Source organism: Aspergillus pseudodeflectus, assembly GCF_044049435.1.
Source record: "Aspergillus pseudodeflectus strain CBS 756.74 chromosome Unknown BJX68scaffold_21, whole genome shotgun sequence".
NCBI lineage: Eukaryota > Fungi > Ascomycota > Eurotiomycetes > Eurotiales > Aspergillaceae > Aspergillus > Aspergillus pseudodeflectus.
In genome coordinates, this window is record NW_027263797.1 from 52,227 (window position 1) to 71,505 (window position 19,279).

At 51.7% G+C, this 19,279-nt stretch overlaps 3 protein-coding genes across 3 annotated transcripts; 2 read left to right on the plus strand and 1 right to left on the minus strand.

Moving 5' to 3' along the window:
• Positions 1–146: 146 nt before the first annotated feature.
• BJX68DRAFT_237097 (putative DNA repair protein Rad26) lies at positions 147–3,235 on the minus strand. Its single transcript, XM_071040130.1, has 2 exons — positions 2,682–3,235; positions 147–2,627 (listed from the first exon to the last, which is right to left on the minus strand). The coding sequence occupies exons 1-2, from the start codon at positions 3,165–3,167 to the stop codon at positions 792–794; spliced, it is 2,322 nt and encodes a 773-aa protein (XP_070899049.1). The 5' UTR covers positions 3,168–3,235; the 3' UTR covers positions 147–791.
• Positions 3,236–3,240: 5 nt separating this feature from the next.
• cds1 (phosphatidate cytidylyltransferase) lies at positions 3,241–5,636 on the plus strand. The gene is made up of 4 exons (XM_071040131.1): positions 3,241–3,850; positions 3,915–4,284; positions 4,335–5,128; positions 5,181–5,636. The coding sequence occupies exons 1-4, from the start codon at positions 3,704–3,706 to the stop codon at positions 5,217–5,219; spliced, it is 1,350 nt and encodes a 449-aa protein (XP_070899050.1). The 5' UTR covers positions 3,241–3,703; the 3' UTR covers positions 5,220–5,636.
• Positions 5,637–12,773: 7,137 nt separating this feature from the next.
• On the plus strand, positions 12,774–16,556 carry BJX68DRAFT_91875 (vWFA and PH domain-containing RING finger protein). Its single transcript, XM_071050010.1, has 5 exons — positions 12,774–13,438; positions 13,493–14,156; positions 14,207–14,430; positions 14,478–15,177; positions 15,228–16,556. The coding sequence occupies exons 1-5, from the start codon at positions 13,183–13,185 to the stop codon at positions 16,390–16,392; spliced, it is 3,009 nt and encodes a 1,002-aa protein (XP_070899051.1). The 5' UTR covers positions 12,774–13,182; the 3' UTR covers positions 16,393–16,556.
• Positions 16,557–19,279: the final 2,723 nt, after the last annotated feature.

Sequence of the window (19,279 nt, forward strand, 5' to 3'; positions counted from 1 at the left end):
TGCAGCCTCACCACTAAGGCCATCAACTCTCCCATCACACCCTCCTTCCCATTGGCCGAACCACTCTCGCTTGCCACTAGCGCGCTTTCTCCCCCGACCGCCAGCTATAAATTGCCCTCGCTCCCGTCGTCTTTTGATTCTTTTTCTTTTTTCTTCTTCATACTTACCTTGCTGGAATGTTGGGGCGCTCAAGATGGCCTCCATTACAGATTAGTCCCTGCATTGCACATCGCGGCGGAAGAGTCTGTCCAATGGCTTTCGGGTCATTGGCTGGCGTATTCTTTGGCACTTTCCACTCTGTGGTTCATTCTCTTTTCATCATGGCTTCGCCTTGCGCGGGGGTATGGAGAAGAGGGTTGGTTCCTTTTATATCGTAGATAGCTTGCTTTAAATGTTAGACATGTAACTGTATTCATGAGTCTGTCCCGCACCATGTTGTAATTTGGTTCAGTCGCGGTCTTGTTTCGCTGAATCTGTGTCTGAATGTTTCATTTGCCAAGTAACACTCGATGTTTTGCTCTGCTTCGTGACGCCAAGTGTTGGGCTTGAGGTTCAAACTAATGTAGGCGCAAGTCTGATCTTCATGTTTCGCTTTGACCACAAGCAAGCTCTGTTTATCTGATGCGATTCAACTGTAAACTTTTGCTTCTGGCTATCTAATTCTATGGAATGCCTATGCAGTATTCTCAGTGCGATCGTAATTGCGTCGAAATCGTCAATGTGTCCTCATGCCCAGGGTATATGTACTAAAATGTCAAAAAATCCATCACCAACGCCAGAGGTGCAACGCCTCATTCCTTCATCTCCGTATCTTCCCACTTCGCATGTGGAAAGGCCTCTAGCAGCGCCTCGGCCTCTTGCGGATTGACTGCGTCGTCCAGAATCTCATGCGCCATCTCCACCGTTTCGTCCTCAATGTCAGCCTCGAGAACAAGGCCCTCACTAAAAGCCAGTCGTGTCAGCACAACCAAGAATTTCTGTTTGCCCCCTGCCACCCGGTAAAGCTTGGATTGGAGGTCCACTTCTTGCGGGTGCCGTCGTATGACACTGTATATCAAGCGCATAAGGTTGTTCACCAGCGATGCATGCATATCCCTCTCGGGCGAGAAGGCATACAGTGCGTCCAGCTCGTCGTGCATAGCCCGAATCAGTCGCGCCAAAGCGGTCGGATGCGATGCTATAACCAGACTGCCTCGAGTACTTGCAGGGACTATCGGATTGAACGCCACACTCATCAGGAATGACAACGCTTCCAACCTCAGGTCGCAAATTTCTGCCCGCGAGTACGGAGGCTGTCCTTCGTCCGGCTGTGGCGTTTCGCTCATGAGGTTAGCCACGCGGTCCACAATGTAGTTTTCGTTTGCATTCTGGTCCTGTTCAGTTTCTTGTATTGAACCGAACGAGTCACCACGGACGCTCGTCATGAGGAGGCTCAGGGTCAATTTAATGTCTGTAATGCGTTGCGAACAGTTCAGCATCATCAGGACAAAGTCGTAGCGGATATGACGCCAAAACTGCTCCAGGTCACGATCCACATTCAGACTTCGGCAGGCTATATGATACAGTACACCAAGCGCCTCAGTCGAGTCCACCAGCGGTTCGATTTCAGAGCTCGGGGTTTGTCGTATTTGTCCAAAGTTCTGACGTGAAACGGGTGAGTGTCTGAAACGAGGAATACCGTTGACATCGCCAGAATCCTGCAGTATCGGCAGCAAACGGTCGATCAAGCTCATGACCGAGGGCGGATCCACAGCAAGGATATATCGTATTATTTCCAAGAACAGCGGAATTGGCTGGTAAAACTTCTCCTTCAGTGCTCGAGACCACAGCGACACTATAGCATATATGTGCTCTACTGCATAGTTACCAAGGTCGAGCTTGGCTGTCTCTTCCAAGAGAATGCTAGACAGCGTGCGGTCCGGTTCCGACGGAAATGCTAGCTCAGCCATTACTTCAAGGTCGGTTTTGTTGTTAGGAAATGTGCGATGGTTGAGAATCCGTTTGACCATTTGCAAACTCTGATGTGTGTCTTTTTGTATCGGCTCTGCGGTGATAGGTTCATCTCCAGCATCGAACATTGTCTCGTCCACCCCCTCCTCAGCAGCCTCAATGTCCGGGAGCTCCGCGTGGGGAGTCCGGCGAAGGGGTGTCGGGCTACCCTGGCTTGTTCTCCTCCGCTTCTTACCAGACACAGTTGGGGTTTTCTGTTTGGATTTTCCCGACTTGCTAGGAGATGCTGCTAGAATCTCGTCATCGTTGAATCCGTCCCTGAATGGTAGGACTTTAGTCTTCCTAGGAGTTATCGGTGGCTCCTTCTCCTCGACACGCGCTTTTGCCTTCAACTGGTTCATCCGTAGAGCTTCTTCGGCCAGATCCTGTCTGAGAAAGGCAATCTCCGTGGCCAGCATTCTGCCCTCGGCGCGCGCGGCCTCTGCCTCCTCCTTGTACTTTGCCATCTCTTCGGTGACCGCTTTACGCAGTACTGCTATTTGCCGCTCATACTCTTCAATGACTTTTGCTTGTTTGGACCGGATTATGGCGGCCTCGCCGGCTTTCGTTTCGGCCAAGGATTTGGCGGTTGCCAGCTCGCTTTCGAGACGGGAATACCGTTCATTTTCTTGCTGAAGCTGTTCAAGCACAGCGTCAGCACAGTATATTCATCTGTATACTCCGTAACGTACCTTTTCTGTAAGCAATTGATATTCCTTGTGCAAGTCGGAGTGGAAAGAGGGACCTCCATGAACCTGTGCGGGCTCATCGTCGTCCAAGACAATAGTATCGTCTGGAAAGTGTGAAGCTCGGTCGGAAAAGGCGATTGTCTCGTCTAGGGGAACTGCCGGGCTTGGTCCAGCATCAAAAACCTCCGCGTCCAACTCCCCCACATCCAATGCCCCATAATCGTTCGTCAATCCAGTATGTAGCTGCGCGGGCGGTTGCAACGTGACGGTCGGGACGGCGGACGCACCTGGCCGCCTGTGAGCCCCGGCCGGGGGATAGTGGCTAACGACATTTTGCGCAGCCCAGTTCACTTGTATAGTAGGTTCTGGCTGCGTAGACTTTTCGGCCTGTGTAGCGCGAAAGGCTTCCTGCTCCAACTGGAGTAGAGCGTCCGGTGGTAGGTCATCGAAGCCGTCGTCCGAGAAGAAGTCATCGTCGATAGCTTCCATGCCCAACGAGCAAGATAGCCATGAATAACCGAAGAAGGGATTGGTTGAGGTGTTGGGAGGGGTGGAGAAAATAAATGTTGGCCAGGGTGTAAGAAAGCGGAGGGAAACACGGCCTGACGTAGATGGCAGTCGCCTGTGCGATCACAGCCTCAACCACCTGGGCTCTTTCTCACAGCTCTCCTCCTCTGCTTTCCAACTACAACTGCTCGCCGTCAATGTCCGGTTGAGATAGAATATCTTCCTTGCAACTCGGTCTCTCTTCTTGAGGATCTCCCTCGATTGTTGCTTTTTCTCCCCGGCAATCGGCCGTTCTCACATGAAATTTTTCTAAGCGACGATCCTTCGTCCTGCAGCCTGCTTTCTTTCCCTCTCCATCATTCCCACATTTCTCTCCTCTCTCACGTTCAGCTCTCTTCGCCCGGTCGGCGCCATCCCGATCTGCCCTTTCTTGCCTTGGACGCCCGAGTTTCCCCTCATCTGTCCCTTTCCCCGCGCACCCTACCGGCCACCTACTCCTCGCCTTCTCCTTTTCCGCCATGTCCAAGTCACGCCGGAGCGTTCGGTTTCAGCACCGCGATGCTCGACGATCGAGCATATCAGACGCCAGTGATGCCGCCTCTGATCCAGGGAGCCCGACGGGCAACAACGCGGCTGTGGACCGACCCGCCACAATTCCGGAGGAGGTGCGTGGAGCCTGAGACCAGACCCCTACAACAGGCGTGTGTACTGACGCGATAATGCTCTTAGAAACCTGAACAGCCTCTATCCGAGTACGAGAAGAAGAAACAGACCTTTATCACGCGCACGATATGGACTTTTGTCATGATTGCCGGTTTCTTCATTGCAATGTTTTCGGGCCACATATACATCATCGGAATCGTCACTGCTATTCAGATTATCTCGTTCAAGGAGGTCATCGCCATTGCCAACGTGCCGAGCAAGGAGAAGAATATTCGCTTCACCAAGTCGCTGAACTGGTACTTTTTGGCGACCAGCATGTACTTTCTCTATGGAGAGAGCGTTATCTACTATTTTAAGCACATTCTTTTGGTCGACAGGGTCTTGCTCCCTCTGGCGACTCACCACCGGTTCATCAGCTTTACCCTCTATGTTATGGGTTCGTCCTCCTATCCAAGAAAATAGATTTTGGTACTAATTGACTGTTAGGCTTTGTTTTCTTCGTTGCTTCTCTGCAAAAGGGTCACTACCGATTCCAGTTCACCCAGTTCGCATGGACCCACATGGCACTGTACTTGATCGTCGTGCAGGCGCATTTCGTCATGAACAACATCTTGGAGGGCATGATCTGGTTTTTCCTTCCGGCGGCTCTTGTGATTACCAACGATATCTTCGCCTATGTCTGCGGTATCACATTCGGGCGGACCCAGCTTATTCAATTGTCGCCTAAGAAGACGGTCGAGGGGTTCTTGGGCGCCTGGGTCTGCACTATTATCTTCGGCTACTTCATGACCAACATCTTGATGCGCTACAAGTACTTTATCTGCCCCGTCAATGACCTTGGATCCAACGTTTTGACCGGCTTGGAGTGCGAGCCCAACCCGGTCTTTGTGCCGCAGGAGTTTACTATCCCAGACTGGACTGGGTTTGGCACATCGTTCTATCTCGCGCCCATGCAGCTGCATATCCTGCTGTTTGCTACTTTTGCCTCCCTGATTGCTCCATTTGGCGGATTCTTCGCATCGGGTCTCAAGCGCACTTTCAAGATCAAGGACTTTGGCGAGTCTATTCCAGGACATGGCGGAATCACGGACCGAATGGACTGCCAGTTCATCATGGGATTCTTCGCTTTCATGTATTACCACAGCTTCATTGCGGTCTACAAGGCGAGCGTTGGTGATATCATCGAAGCTGCAATCACTGGCTTGACGGTCGACGAGCAGTTTGAGGTCGTTCGCGGTCTCACCAAGTATTTGTACAACCAGGGTGCCGTTCCTGAGTCGGTACGTATATGCACAGTATGTCCTGCTTTTGCTCATGCTAATTCTATTCTAGGTCCTCGAGGTCCTTAGCTCGGAACTCAAGCGCCGTTGAGGTCTGATAACCATAGCACCTACCGGAAACGATAAATACTCGTGCGAAGTACGAGTTGCTTACGAATAATACATTATAATCGACTATTCTTTTCTCCGTTTGCTTCTCCGTGGGGGTAAACTGGAACTGTTGATGTTGTGGGCCATGGGCCTTTTTGGATGAGTTCATTGTACATTTGAAGGAGATTCCTCCTATGCTTTGATAACTGTCTTTTTATTTCGCATTGGGCGGTGTAAAGATGGAGCAGATACGATGGTGACAGTCATGAATTGACAATGGTGTCGGTAGCTCTTCTGCCAGTGCTTCGTTCGCTCTATGACGCGAAGCAACGCAAATATATAGCCAACACACTTCATGACTTGGTTACCGATGACTTCAATACATAGCTTTATATTCATTGTCACCCATTGACCAGTCTATAGCCTTGCTTTCGTCCTATAGTGTACAATTTCTGCACCTGTACATCACAAGTCGCCCTGAATCCAAATAAACAACCATACGCCGACGCCAGTCACAAAAGGAAATCTCAAATCTATGCAAAATAATCAAATCACATCATCGCCTGAATCCCGAAACCTGCTCAGATCCGGCTCTCGAACCATCATACTCAAGATCACCCCCTTCTCCACGGGGGCCATGGCCACCAAGCCAACTCGGCGGAACCCGTACTTTTCAAAGAATCGCACGTTGTACTCGAAGCATTCGGTGTATAGTGGTTTCTCACGGGCGTCGACCTATACGTTCATTAGTACTAGCTCTCGAAGAAGTAAGGGGCAAGAGGAGAAACTCACCATATCACAACAAACCTCCACTGCCCGTCCCCCAAGCCCAAACGGCCTCGATCCCACCTTCGTCCCCAACGCCGTAAGCATCCATGTCTCTTCGGCCTGGAAGCCCATGACACCCGCCATCCGCGCCTTCATCCACAGGACGTCGGGGTCCAGATCGATTCCGTCGAAAATATCCTCCTTCTTCCCAATTCCGCTCTGCTTCAGTCTGTCCAGTCCTTGGTATCCAGATCGGTTCCCGAGTCCAAGTCGAGGAATCCGGTCAAGCTTCTCCTTCACTGCGCCCTTCCACATCCCGCTCCGCAGATACACGCGCCAGCCCCATCCCTTTGTCAGATCTCGGGCTCGGGCATGTTTCTGTCCCGAGGACGAGGACGAAGGCGGGACTCGAGGACCCGCGTCAGGCGGGAGGAGTAATGCCACAGCGTCATGCGTCGGCTTTCCCTCGCCGCCGCCAGTTGAGATGACGAGGCCGTGCGAGAGGATGTGCGCTTTTACGAGGGTTGTGTAGGTGGATTTGTTCGTCTTCTTGTCCGTGCCCTGGTTGGTGAGTTTGGTTTGGCGTGGAACGTTAACTCCCGGCGTAGGGCACCGTGGCCGTGGTAGATGCGGATTCGCGGGGAAGGTCGAAAACGCAGAGGCGAGTGTTTCCGCCGCGGCTGTTGCGCTGGGCAAGGGAACTATATGCGCGGGGATCTTTTTTGGACGGTAGGGCAGTTGGAATGTGTCGTTTGCCGAGTATCTCTGGCCATACTTCTCCTTTCCCTTACCGTTTGCCGGGGAAGGAAAGTGAGAGAGCAGCGGAGAAAGGGTTGCTGCAGATGATGTCGTTGGCGTTGTAGGCGGGACGGAGAGTGCAGGCGATGAAGTACAGGAGAGGGAGCCAACGGATAGGATTGGAGAGAGGGTCGAGAATCTGCGGAGAGCGGGGATGAAAGGGGGGTTGTTGGTTGCCGGAGTTGATGGAGAGGTTTGGGTTGAGGCTGTTGTTGTTGTGATACTTAGAATAGGCCTTTCTGGTTTGGGTTCCTGTTCCTGTTCCGGTTCTGCCGGGGCAAGTGCAGGTTCAGGAATCTTTCTGTATAGTGTGTAGAGTGATTCCCACATTGTAAATTGATGTTGTGATGGTTGATAGCTGGTCAAATTTGTATAGAAGGGTATAGAAGGTATGCGGTGATAGACAAGGACGCTGGTAGATGCAGTATGTATATGGTTGAATACGTGAGAAGTAAATTCGAGGTCAACATCTCAACTCTGGGTCGGCGTGCTGTATTAGTATCCCTCTGAACAAAGAGGCTTGATTCAAGTTCTTGCGTAGAGTGAACAAAGGATGTCTTGCTTCAGGTTGTATACAAAGGTATCAGAGTGTTGTCAGAGGGAACAAGAAGGTTGAGACACCTCGCTCCCGGAAGAACAAAGGTCGTGTCCTCATGCCGTCTTTGACCTGGGTTTATAGTTCCGTCCGACTGCTTAGCTGGTTTCCATTTTGGGACAGCAGGTTGTTTTCATGGAGCTTGGGGGCCTTTGTGTTTATGCCGGGTGTCTCGAGGTGGGTTGTAGATATCTCCCTGGAGTCTCTCATCAGCGTTCAGAAAATCCATTGTCTATATAGAACGCAGCAACTGCATCACGTACCTGGGACAAAGACTCAATAAGACCATAGAGACCATATATGGAACCCGACGTCCAGCATAGATACAACACTGCTGGTCAGTATTGGCCACACTGACAAATGGCAGATTCGTAATGTCTCCCTAGTATTGCTATAATCCCGACACCGTAGCGACCCTTCATTGCGGTCATTGCGGCGTAAAGATCAAGGTCGCGGAGGATTTTATCCAATATGTTGGTCGGAGGGCTCACATGGAGTAGACAACCATCCTCGAGCGCATTAGATGCTTTCCTTTGATGTGTCTCCTTTCGCTTCCGCGTAGTAATGGTGATCGAGAGAAGCGCCAAGCTGTGTTTCATATCCCGCTTGAAGATAAGAAACGGGGCCCGCTCCCTCCTTCGCGTTCAAATTGAATAGAACGATGCTGGAACAGTGATTGTGTCCTCTGCCTTGAGGAAGCTTGATAGTATTGCATGATTATATCCATGTCGATAAATTTGAGATGTGTGGTTACTTGTCGGTTCAGTGTTGTCGTCGTGAAGTTTACTTGTCGCCCCGCTGCGGGCGGAGATTCGGGGATAGTTCGGAGTCGCCTCGACAGCCTTCGGTGACTCTACTGTCAGATTAATGTGCTTCAGGAACTGCTTTGGTACTCTAAGGCTGGAAGTGAGGGTATTTTAATGTCTATCAAAGGAATAATATGGTGATTTAGATTCAAGTGGTGGTTTTGCTCTAGTATTTTACAAAAATATATATCTTCACACAAAGAAGTCAGTGATGACGAGTGTTTAATACAGAAATCACCTTTTAACTGGACAGATTGCTCTGAGAAGCTTTTAATATGGATATCAGATGAGAATCTGCTGCGCAGAAAGAAAATAATATATACCGCCCGATTCTGTGTGTTTGTCTACTCATGTTTATATCTAGATGGAGTACAAAATATGAGGATGACTTCTTCTGTCGTCTTGCTCAAGCAGGCGAGTAATTACTGGCCGAGATCGGAGCTTCGAGAAGTCGTTCTACGAAGTCAACTACTGCACCATGCTCCTATCTGAGCTGAAGGACTCGAAGGCCACGGCGGCAACGATGAACCTACATCCTCTGCGATGGGGGAATGAGAAGATGAGACGCGAACTATGAGATGTGACTCAAGGTGCAGGAATGAGAATCTGAACTGACCAGTCGAGTGTTGAATTTGATTTCGCAAGATTGTCAAGGTGATAGATAGTCTGATGGGGGCTGTTTGAATATTTGTACTTAGCACTACTGTTTGCTGAACGCCAATTCTCGATCATGATTGCGCAGTGTCCCGGCGTTCGCGAGGCAGCCTTGCATGTTATCGAGAGAACGAAGTGACCTGTCGATGCGTTCTTCCACCTTTGCGAAAACGGTTGTGAGGGGTCATACTGAGTGGTGTGGACTCACTTGACCTGTCAAGCTTGAACTCGAATTTGGACTTTGGTACTTGACTGGGAAGAGGGCCAAGGTTCTTACTGTAGTACTCCAGGCCCAGCAGCCGAAGAGCCTAATTTGAGATGGATCACAGCTCAAGAAAGTCTATGCCATGGATTGATCCCTCGTCAAATTGTCCAGAATGAACATGTCCTGCATGATGGCTCCAGGCCGGGCTGGTGTGGGAATCCTCTAGCTCGCTCAGGAAGGGGTGAGGGTCGGTGGCGCCGTAAACAGGCTTGGTCGACAGATCGCAATTCACAAAATCCCGTCATGTCAGTCTTGATCCGCCAGCCCGCTTTTTGACAGTTCTGTGGAGTCGAGACGCCTGAGAAGAACACCAATCAGACCAGCAATTGTTGAAGAGACGCCCACTCCCAGGGACTTGGGACCTGAAAGAGGGACAAGAGGAAGACCCTCGACTCATTACATCGGACTCATATTGACGCTTGACAGCGGGCTGGGATCGCCTGTCAAAAATCCTCGCTTCGGAAACAAAGAGTTTCACAAGTGTTTCACATGGCAATGATGCTGGAACCCGGCTCAGGGTACAAGGGGCACCCCCCTGACGACCAATAAATATGGAAGCGAAGCCACTTTACAGTGCCAGTCATAATCTAAACGACCCGGCCCTGCAGGGCGCACCCGCTCGCTTCTGGCGAGGGACGGGAAACACTGACCGTTGAAGGCGTCGCTCTCGCCCCAGTCCCGCCTCCAAGCTTTGAGGATTGAGGGGTTAGCGTAACGGCGCCGGGCTGGCTCCTCGAGTCCTGCAGAGTCAAGAGAGGAAGGTCAAACGACAGTTTCTTCAAGTTCGCGATTGTAAACTTAATGTCTCCTTCTCTTTCATTTTCAGAGTTGACGTTTCGACCGATGTCACCTCGGTCGCGTTTTCGTTTTCGGGGGCGGCCCGGTGCAACTGCCGGGGATATGATCAGCAAACATCTCTGAAGCGCAAACGCTCTCTTACCTGCTTGTAGCGATGCTCGATGCTCCAGGTCGACAAGGATCACCGAGTCTCCCCCCCTCCCTCCATCCTGTCAGTCTGGGGATGCAGCGTAAGCCAATCTTGGCTGGCATGCTCGGGTCAACTGTTCAGCGTCAGGATTGCGGCAGGATCAAACAGTCAATCAATCTGATCACCTGGGGCGAGAATAGAACGGCAGCGACGAGACACCAATGTTTGCAAGGGAACCAAGTGGCCTTGACTACTGGCTCTTGCGGATGATTTCCAGCCATGACGGAGAGACCACTAATGCAGTGACAGTTAAGTGTTCGGGGAGACTGCCGGAAACCTCGCTCTATTTACTCCGAAGTACTTTGGTCTTGAGTTCTACAAAAAAGCGCAGGCAGGTGCACTCCGAAGCTGAGTTTCCGTCGCAGATTCCCACAATTTTAGCCTGGCCCATCACGAACCTTAAGCTCCAGCTGCGCAATGCGCTCAGCATCACTACATCAGCCTGCGCTGTTCGAAGGCATATTCAGGTCAAGCGTCAAGTCCAGATTTGGAATCCAGGCCACATGAGGGGCTTAAGGTTTGGTCGATTCCTTCGGTCTGGGGTTCCGATCCTGTCTCTGGCAAAGATTCGGCGAGATCCCTGAACACCTGGCAGGCGGGGGCGAAGGAGCAACGAGGAGCAATTCCCTGCTGTTCACCTGCAGCGTGCATACTCGTGGAATTTTGAGCGCTGCAGATGTGGTGTCTCCGCTGGATGGAGAAAGGAGCTCTGTACGGTTGCCCTGTGATTCTCCCGAAGAACAGCCTGGAGCATTTCATGTCCAATCATCGTGCTCGGGCCATAAAACCCGCAGACTACGACATGTACCTAGTACTAGGTACTTCTTCGGTTGACGCAATGAGAAAAGCATCAACATCACGCTCCGCGGCGACTTCGAGTTGGCCTGAGAGAGCATCAGGTTGCGACAAGCACATACAAGCTGAAACTGCGTCCCGCTGGAGCACGCCAAATCTGCCCACTCCCGATCGTACAGCGGCAGCAACCGATGCGAATCGCCCCTCGCCATCGGCGTCGATGCAAGGGGCGGGATTTAGATCTCAGCTCATCACTTACTCAGGTTTTGGAACTGGCCCTGATAGTTTGTTGTGGTCTTGATTCAAACCATGGATGAGCGACGCGGAGCTGCCGGAGACGTGGGAGAGTTGGGCTAGCGCCGCTGGTTTTGGCGCTAAATTTTTGGGCGAAACCAGACCCGAGGACTGCTTGATTGGAGAACCAGCCTTGCTTTTTCACCATTCAAGAGTCATGCTAGTCGAAATTCTGGGAACTCTGGCTTCCAGAAATTCTCCTGCAGTGGGGAATTTGGAGACTCGCCGACTTAGATGCAACTTTAACATCCAACAACAGAGGACCTCTTTGTGGTCGAGGACAAAGGAAGATGTCGGAGTTTGCTTCCATATGGCAATTGACAGAAAACGTCTGTGATCGACATGGTAGAGAATTCGGCACACTAGAGGGGAGGATCATTATAAGCATGGGCGATCTTGGGGCATTGAATCGTATCTCCTGAGTCTATGCCGGGCCTTGCTCAAAGGATTCTCCCAGAATGGAATATGGACGAAACAAGTTGGAAACTTGACAAAGAAGACGATGGCTTGGGGTGGTTTGAAGATGTCATGCAGAAGGTGGCAAACCCGACTGGATGGGCCAATCGAACAATTCTCCGGGTGGGATAGTTAAATGGATAGGTGCCCGCGCGGATTGGACAGGTCAGCCAAGCTCTTGTGAAGAATCCGATACCTTGGTTGTAGCTGAGACGAACAGACAAAGGGAAACAACAAAGAGATCGCCTGGGTATAATTCTGATGTTATACGGAGTCATTATTTGCGTCCAATTTGACTCCCAATATTATTATCAGGGGCATTTGAGTCTGTCCCTGGATCGACCCACCAAACAGTGTTGCCCATCCATGGAATAGAATTCCATTCATTGCATCCATCCTTCAAGCCGTAAAATTATTCCTTCTTTCTTGTCTCTCCTCCTCTCGCCGACTCTCCTTTTCACTCTGCCCACTCTCTGCTTGAACTAGCGCTGTCTCTCGTTGCCCATCGTCGACTGCCGCACACCCCCTGCTCCATCCATTCCTTCTGTTTCGAACAAGCCATCTCATCGTATTATTTTCGGTTCCCCACCAGGCTTCTCCCTCTTCGTCCTGGCCTTGCCTATTCCTGTCTTCTCTCCCCGCTTGCCCCCCTAAAAGTATCTTGTCAACGCTGGCCTTCTCCTGTTCTTCTCTCCTTTTTGACCCTTTTCCTGCCCCGTCAGGCATCTGACTGACTCTCTGTGGCCCATGTGGAAACACCGTCCCCCTTCCCGATCCGATTCAAAGTCTGGGAACACCGATTCAGGCGAGCGTGGGTTCTTTGGCTGGTCGAAGAAGAAGTCGTCTCCGCTCTGTAAGTCAGTCTAGCGCTGTTCTCGCCACTTTTTGGCTTTTGGTTCTGGCTGGTCGCTGCTATACTCCCTCTTATTATGACTACCTATCGTCGTATCTCCCTTTTTTTATTCCTGTTTGATTACTGTTACATCTGGCCGTTTTCTTTGTCTGTCTTCCACTTTTCTTCTTTTTCCTCCAGGCTTCAGTTTCGCCTCTGTTTCTGAAGGTTCAAGTTCTCAGGCTTGACTCTTCTCTGCTCTTCCCTCCATTTCCGCACCCGTTCAGGCTACGCTATATCCGCCACGGGAACTGGAGGATTCAAGTTCCAACCCACCACATCCAGCCCGCACCTCGCATGCAAGACAACCACACCGTCACCCTTCCGGCTCCTCTTTCATTGGCGACCATTTCTCTTTGGCTTTCCTGCTACCCTCCCTTCTTGCTAACCCGCACCGCTGCCTAGCTCTCTCGCGTCCGGATTCCCCCGCTCGTTCGCCGTTGCGTTCTTTTCGCTCCTTTGCCCGCTCAGATCGCCCGGACAGCAGACTTTCCAGCCACACTGCGGCTTCGCGACAGCGCACTCCCTCTACCTTGACGTCCGGCTCCTCCTATCACCCTGACGGGCCCAAGCCGCTCTCTCAATTCAACCCAAACTCCAACACCATATCCAGGACTACCTCTCGCGCAACGTCGAACACTAGTGGGAAGCCAATGGCGGGCTTAATGGATGTTGACCGCAGTCGCACGCGGAGGGAACGCACATTTGTCGGGACCGAGTGCGCTGTTTGCGAAGAGCCGTTGGAACATACCTTACGTGGAGAACGTGTGCTGCAATTCTCCTGCGCTCACGTAGCTCACGAAGCTTGCTTCTATGAATATCTTCGTGAAATTGAGGGTCAATACTGTCCGACATGCGACGCGCCATTGGGGCTTGACTCAACACGGGGCGGCAACGTTTTGGACATTGGTAGAATGCCTGTCGGTTCCTTCGTGGTTGCGCTGTAACTGACGAGGATTACAGAGAAATTGAGCAATATCGTGCGTTCTGTCAACAGCGATTCCGCTACTCACCGGAGCGGGTTGACGACTCCGACGCCATGGGATTCAGTCACCAGTCGACAGAACCCTCCCAGCGAGGTTGGAAGTCGGCCATACAACCGCGATAGTCGGGAAATGTACAACCGTCGAGATAGCAAGGACACCGGAAGCCAGCGCGAGCGGATCGAACGTCTGACACAGGGTTCTCGACAGCAGCACTCGCGCAACGGCAGCGCTGCTGGATCTTCCGGCGAGTACCACGATGGGCGTCGCCACGATTATGACCTTCAAGCGATGGAATCGGATTTGAGCCCGCGCACTGCACCGGCCATGAAGAACCCCGTCCCCGCGCCTACTGTCACGATCCGGAGCGAGTTCCCCACGCTCAACCGGTCACGGCAGCAACAGTCACTCACATGCTTGATCACGGTAGAAGTGCCGGAGGGCAACTGGCGTCCGGATGCAGATGACTTGCGCAGCGGCTCAACGACGCATTCACAGCCCAAGGATGAACCGTACCCGTCGGGTCGCTTCCCGTCGATACCGGACACCAAACCACCGCCATTCGAGGCTAGGGAGAACCTTGACGAAATTGCGGAAGAACTTAGGACGAAGGTGGACAATTGGCACGGCCTGGAATTCTCGAGGTAAGGATTTCCCTCCGTGCCTGTACTTCGAAGCGCGCTCACATTCGTAGGTTCGGTAAACTTCGCTTGCATGGGCACATGCGGGTTGGGAAAGACCGCGATTCATGGCAGGAGCTGGAGTGTTATTTGTTCCAGGAGATGCTCATTTGCGTCAAGGAGAAGCGGATCCCTGAACATCAGCAGTACGATGGGCAGCAGAAACGGCCGAGTCGATTCACTCTCAAGGGGTCCATTCTGATCAAGAAGCATTTGAAGACGATCGAAGATCTTGCTGGTATGTGGAAAACAGCTTCCGTTATCAGCAAATGCTAACTTGCTCAGATGAACCCATCCTTACCCTTCATTTATCCGTCAGCGAACTCCCCTGCTTCTACCTTCGCTTCCAAAACCGAAATCAGCTAGATATCTGGCGCCGATATCTCCTGGATCTCAACGCGGTTGAACCTATTCGAAGTCCAGAACTCGATTTCGACCGTCAATCTGGGCAAGATGAGGACGACTACCGTACTGGTAATATGAGGCGACAGGCATCATTGAACTCGTCGTATGGGGCAGCGCGATCGAACAACACAGCCATCACTGACTACACAAACATGGGCGTGGAGAGTGTACCGGCATCTGTCCATATTCCGGTTGATCTTGTTGTAGTGATTCCGGTCTCATCTTCAATGCAAGGCCTGAAGATTACCCTCCTCCGCGACGCGCTCAAGTTCCTGGTGCAGAACCTCGGCCCTCGAGACCGCATGGGATTGGTGACTTTCGGCTCGAGCGGAGGTGGTGTTCCCCTGGTTGGAATGACGACAAAGTCATGGGGTGGCTGGTCGAAGATCTTGAGCTCAATTCGACCTGTTGGACAGAAGAGCTTGCGCGCGGACGTGGTGGAAGGAGCTAACGTGGCAATGGATCTGCTGATGCAGCGAAAGTCGGCAAACCCAGTGTCAAGTATCCTCTTGATCAGCGACTCGTCAACTTCGGACCCCGAGAGTGTGGATTTTGTCGTGTCCAGGGCGGAGGCCGCGAAGTGGGTATCCCTGTGCTGGTATTAAGGGATGAAAGCTGACATAAGTGCAGGGTGGGCATTCACTCTTTCGGGCTCGGATTAACGCATAAACCGGATACTATGATCGAGCTGTCGACGCGGACCAAGGGTTCTTACCTGTATGTGAAGGACTGGATGATGCTTAGGGAGTGCGTTGCTGGATGCTTGGGAGCCGTTCAGACCACATCGCACCAGAACGTGAAGTTGAAGCTTCGCCTGCCGGAAGGTTCTCCAGCCAAGTTTGTCAAGATCAGCGGAGCTTTGCATACAACGAAGCGAGCTACAGGGCGAGACGCCGAGGCTGCGCTCGGTGATTTGAGGTTTGGCGACAAGCGGGATGTTCTAGTGCAACTGGTGATTCCGCCGGACAACGCGACCCACGAGACTCCGCCCCAGGACCCATGGGAGAGTTTGGTATCAGGGTTGGAGGCCCTTGGAGGCGGGTCAGATGGTGATGAACAGCGCATCCTGAGTGTTGAGGAAGTTCCTCTGATCCAGGCGGACCTGACTTACGGTGATTTGCTTCGCGACGGCCATCTCACACATTCGCCGCGACCTTCGCTGCTCGCGATCACCATGCTACCGCCGAACCCGAGATACAAGGGCTCTGGACGGCCGTCGACTCCACCTATTCCTCCTCACCCATCGGTCGTTCAGCGCCGCATGGAGCTTCTCACTTCCGATATGCTAACTCGCGCCTTGACGCTCGTGTCTCGCGGCCAGCACGACCGAGCCCAGCACCTATTGACGGAGACCCGAAGTATCCTCAAGGGCCTGGGCAAGGGCAGCCTCCCTCCTCTTCCTCCACCCGCGGCAAAGACTCCTACCGACGCAGAACCCCGCGGCGACACGCCGACATCGAGCTCTCCCAAATCTTCTACCTTCGATAGCCACTCTTCAGCTGCCTCCGACACAAACACCATTACCCCCGTCGCCGCAGTTGACACTCAAACCATGATGGCTCTAGATGGCGACCTCGAATCTTCCCTCGAGTGGATCAACCACCCCGCCGTCTTCGGCCGCGACTCCCGCAAGGCCGTTCTCCAGAGCATCGGCGTCATCTCCTCCCAGCGCGCGTACACTTTCCGCTCGCCGTCCGAGGCACACTGGGCACAGCGCATCTCTGGTGTCCGACGACTGACCGAGCGGTCGAAGGAGTGGCGTGAGACGGGTGACGACGCGCTGACTGAGGAATAGACATGACCGTCTCCTCTTGGTTATGCTTGGCTCTTTCGTGATTCTCTTTTTCTCTCCTTTTGGGGCTGCCTTCCGTTTAAGGGATCTTTTCCACATTTTTATCTTTCTTGTTTATGATACCACTTTGTTCACCATGGCTGTGCGGCATGATACCACGGTTTTTTGTTCACTTATACATACCTACCCTTATTGTTCCCTATTACCCCTATTCTTACTCACCATACCCTACCCTACCGACATGTTACTTTACCTTAATTCTTCCCCTTTTGTTGTCTGATGGATGTTCGATATGTTCGACTATATATGTGACTTGGATGTGTTGGTTGGATTATTTTTGGGACACTTTTGGACATGACTGATGTGTATGCCTTAAGGGTGTTATGGGGTAGTGAGCTATTATGATGAGTATAAAAGAATTGATTAATTCTACGTCATGCCTTGTGATCCCTCGATATCCCAATCTCTGCCCGTTAGTGTTTGACAACAAGTACGTACCGTACTCGTTAAACAATGTAACAATCCCCTGTCTCCTCCCATGAGCTACACTACCAATAACCTCGCTGCAAGCGTCGAGCGAGAAATAAGATAGCCCACGGATTGAACGGAGCGGGGTATCCATTGCCGTTAGTCGTCCATCATGGTTGCGGATAGGGATAGGGTGGGTGACACCAGCGCTCCGCATTGGGTCGGTCCAAGCTACGACTTCGAAGACGAGCTATGTATAGCAACACCTCCAGGAAAGTCAACGGGGACAGAACCAATTGGTCCAAGAGACATCTAAACTTAGAATCAAAAGCTCGTCCGGCCATTGACCGTTGGAGAACGAAAAACATAGCTCATCTGAAAAGCGCGAAGAAACCGCTCCGTCCACGAGGAGGGGAAGAGAGAGCAAGAGGGTCAACAACCCTGTTGTCGCACGATCTTTTGATTGTGCTATGCAGGTACGGACGACGGGACGGCTGAGGAAATCAACCATTGGTTGCTGGCGAGTGCTGTTCTAAATATGGAGTCTTCAGACTTGTCGGCGGCCCCAGGGACAACGTCTCAAGAAAGGATTGGAACCTGGGGTTGCGTGGGCGCTTAGGGAGGGCTTGCTAGTGGCTTGATGGGCGACGGTTGGGTGAGGTGGTTGATCAAACACCACCATGTCAAGAATAGGTTGGAGGAATACTGTAGGGATGAGTTGACGAGTCATGCATTAGCATATTAAGAGTAAGAGTAAAAAATAGATATCATGAGCTAAATCAAACTGAAGGACAAAACTTGAAGACAATTGTTCGTGCGAAGATGTCCAGGTGCAGGGTGGTGGTGTTGGTCCAACTGGGAGGTGAGCCAAAAATAACCACTCCGGCGCTAAAACCAGCCAATCATCATCGCGAGGAGATATCAAGCTGGATGATCCCCTGCAACGAGGAAGCTCCTCAAATGAAAGTATGTTTTGGGTCGCGCTGGGATTCTTGCTCTGAGCGGAGCTACTTCCAGTCCAATGTCTATTCTTAGATATGGTGACTCTCGTTGGTTCGTTCTGATGCTTGTTGTCAATATCTCGAGCTTCGGGCGCTACACTCGTGGCGGCCGGGGGTATATGGGAGAGGAAGTGGGTTGTTTCGGCGGTATGCTTGCGTCTGCATTGCCCAATCGAATCCATAATCCGGGGTCTCGATGGATATCTCCTTCAAATTGAAGGGCATTGTAGAATCATGGGACCCTGGCATTGGACGTTTGATCAACATGATAGCTGCTTTTTAGCGCACATTGTTCTATCTTTAAATCTGTCCCCTTGTCTCCTCCATTCACCGAAGCAAATGGCCTAGAGGTTGAGGAGCCGATGACGACAATGGCATCCCGTTTTGATATCTAGTCTCAATATCAGAGTGAGTCTACAGTCTATTCCCTGCGTCCGCATTTCCGAATCTCGCAAGCCACGATGTTCTACTGGCCGTTGCAAAGCTCCTTTTGACTATCTCCATGCAGTACCTTCCGCTAGTTCGCTACGTATACGCTCTCAAAATAGAAGCGCGAGCTTCGACATTTGGTCCATTCGCGGATCATGTCGTGTCGTACATACTAACTGCCCCTCTCAACTTACTTACCTGCTCGAACAAATGCCATGTTCCTGACTCCCTGCCTCTGCTGATTGGCGCATACCAAGCTTGTCGTGCTTGATCCGATACTCTAGTACTCGACAGGGGGTTTCTAATCGCTTTGTCTGGGGATTAAGGCAAGTGCTACCTTTCAGAATATCCGCTCAATGTCTAAATTAAGATACACTTAGTTAGATCATCAAGATATTGAAGAGAAGTTGGCTTGGTTGTCCGCGTTCAATGCTATCTATACTCTGGCGCCAGTCCCTCGAGGTGGTCCGGATGGTATCTGTGTAATACCGTCGTAATACGGAGCCATCGCTTCGCACCGAAGACACTGACATCCCAGCCTTTTACTCCGATAGTCATTGACACCAGGTGAGAATTCTTCGCAAATATAATTAAGTCAGCTATCAGTACCCAGTGTGGTGCTTTTGGTAGGCTATCGGAATCGAAGAGGTACATTCCATAACCTTGAAGCGGCCGTACCTCCCAAGACGCAGGGCACGGATGAGACCGTACTCTGCCGTCGCCGGTCACTGCCCTTACCAGTACCCGCTAGCGATAATAAACATTTCGCGTGGTCCAGCAGCGGCAACGTATTCATAGAATTGATCTGTCGAGGCAGACCTCAAAGTAACGGAGAGACACGTGCTGAAAATCGAGACCTCAAGGAAGGGAATTCAGCCTTGAGGCTTGAGCAGAGTTGGAGACCTGGGACCCAAGCGCCCTTGATCGTTCAAGCGCTTAACACGGACCTTCCGGGGTCAAGCCCCTAAGAACCCGACCAACTGAAGGCGAGA

Bases quoted from the DNA above. Each gene is read 5' to 3' on its own strand.
- BJX68DRAFT_237097 (XM_071040130.1), bottom strand. From the start codon at position 3,167: ATGGAAGCTATCGACGATGACTTCTTCTCGGACGACGGCTTCGATGAC. The intron at 2,628-2,681 runs GTACGTTACGGA...GTGCTTGAACAG, and splicing joins ATCAATTGCTTACAGAAAAG to CTTCAGCAAGAAAATGAACG.
- cds1 (XM_071040131.1), top strand. From the start codon at position 3,704: ATGTCCAAGTCACGCCGGAGCGTTCGGTTTCAGCACCGCGATGCTCGA. The intron at 3,851-3,914 runs GTGCGTGGAGCC...TAATGCTCTTAG, and splicing joins CCGCCACAATTCCGGAGGAG to AAACCTGAACAGCCTCTATC. The intron at 5,129-5,180 runs GTACGTATATGC...ATTCTATTCTAG, and splicing joins AGGGTGCCGTTCCTGAGTCG to GTCCTCGAGGTCCTTAGCTC.
- BJX68DRAFT_91875 (XM_071050010.1), top strand. From the start codon at position 13,183: ATGGCGGGCTTAATGGATGTTGACCGCAGTCGCACGCGGAGGGAACGC. The intron at 14,431-14,477 runs GTATGTGGAAAA...TAACTTGCTCAG, and splicing joins GACGATCGAAGATCTTGCTG to ATGAACCCATCCTTACCCTT. The intron at 15,178-15,227 runs GTGGGTATCCCT...ACATAAGTGCAG, and splicing joins TCCAGGGCGGAGGCCGCGAA to GGTGGGCATTCACTCTTTCG.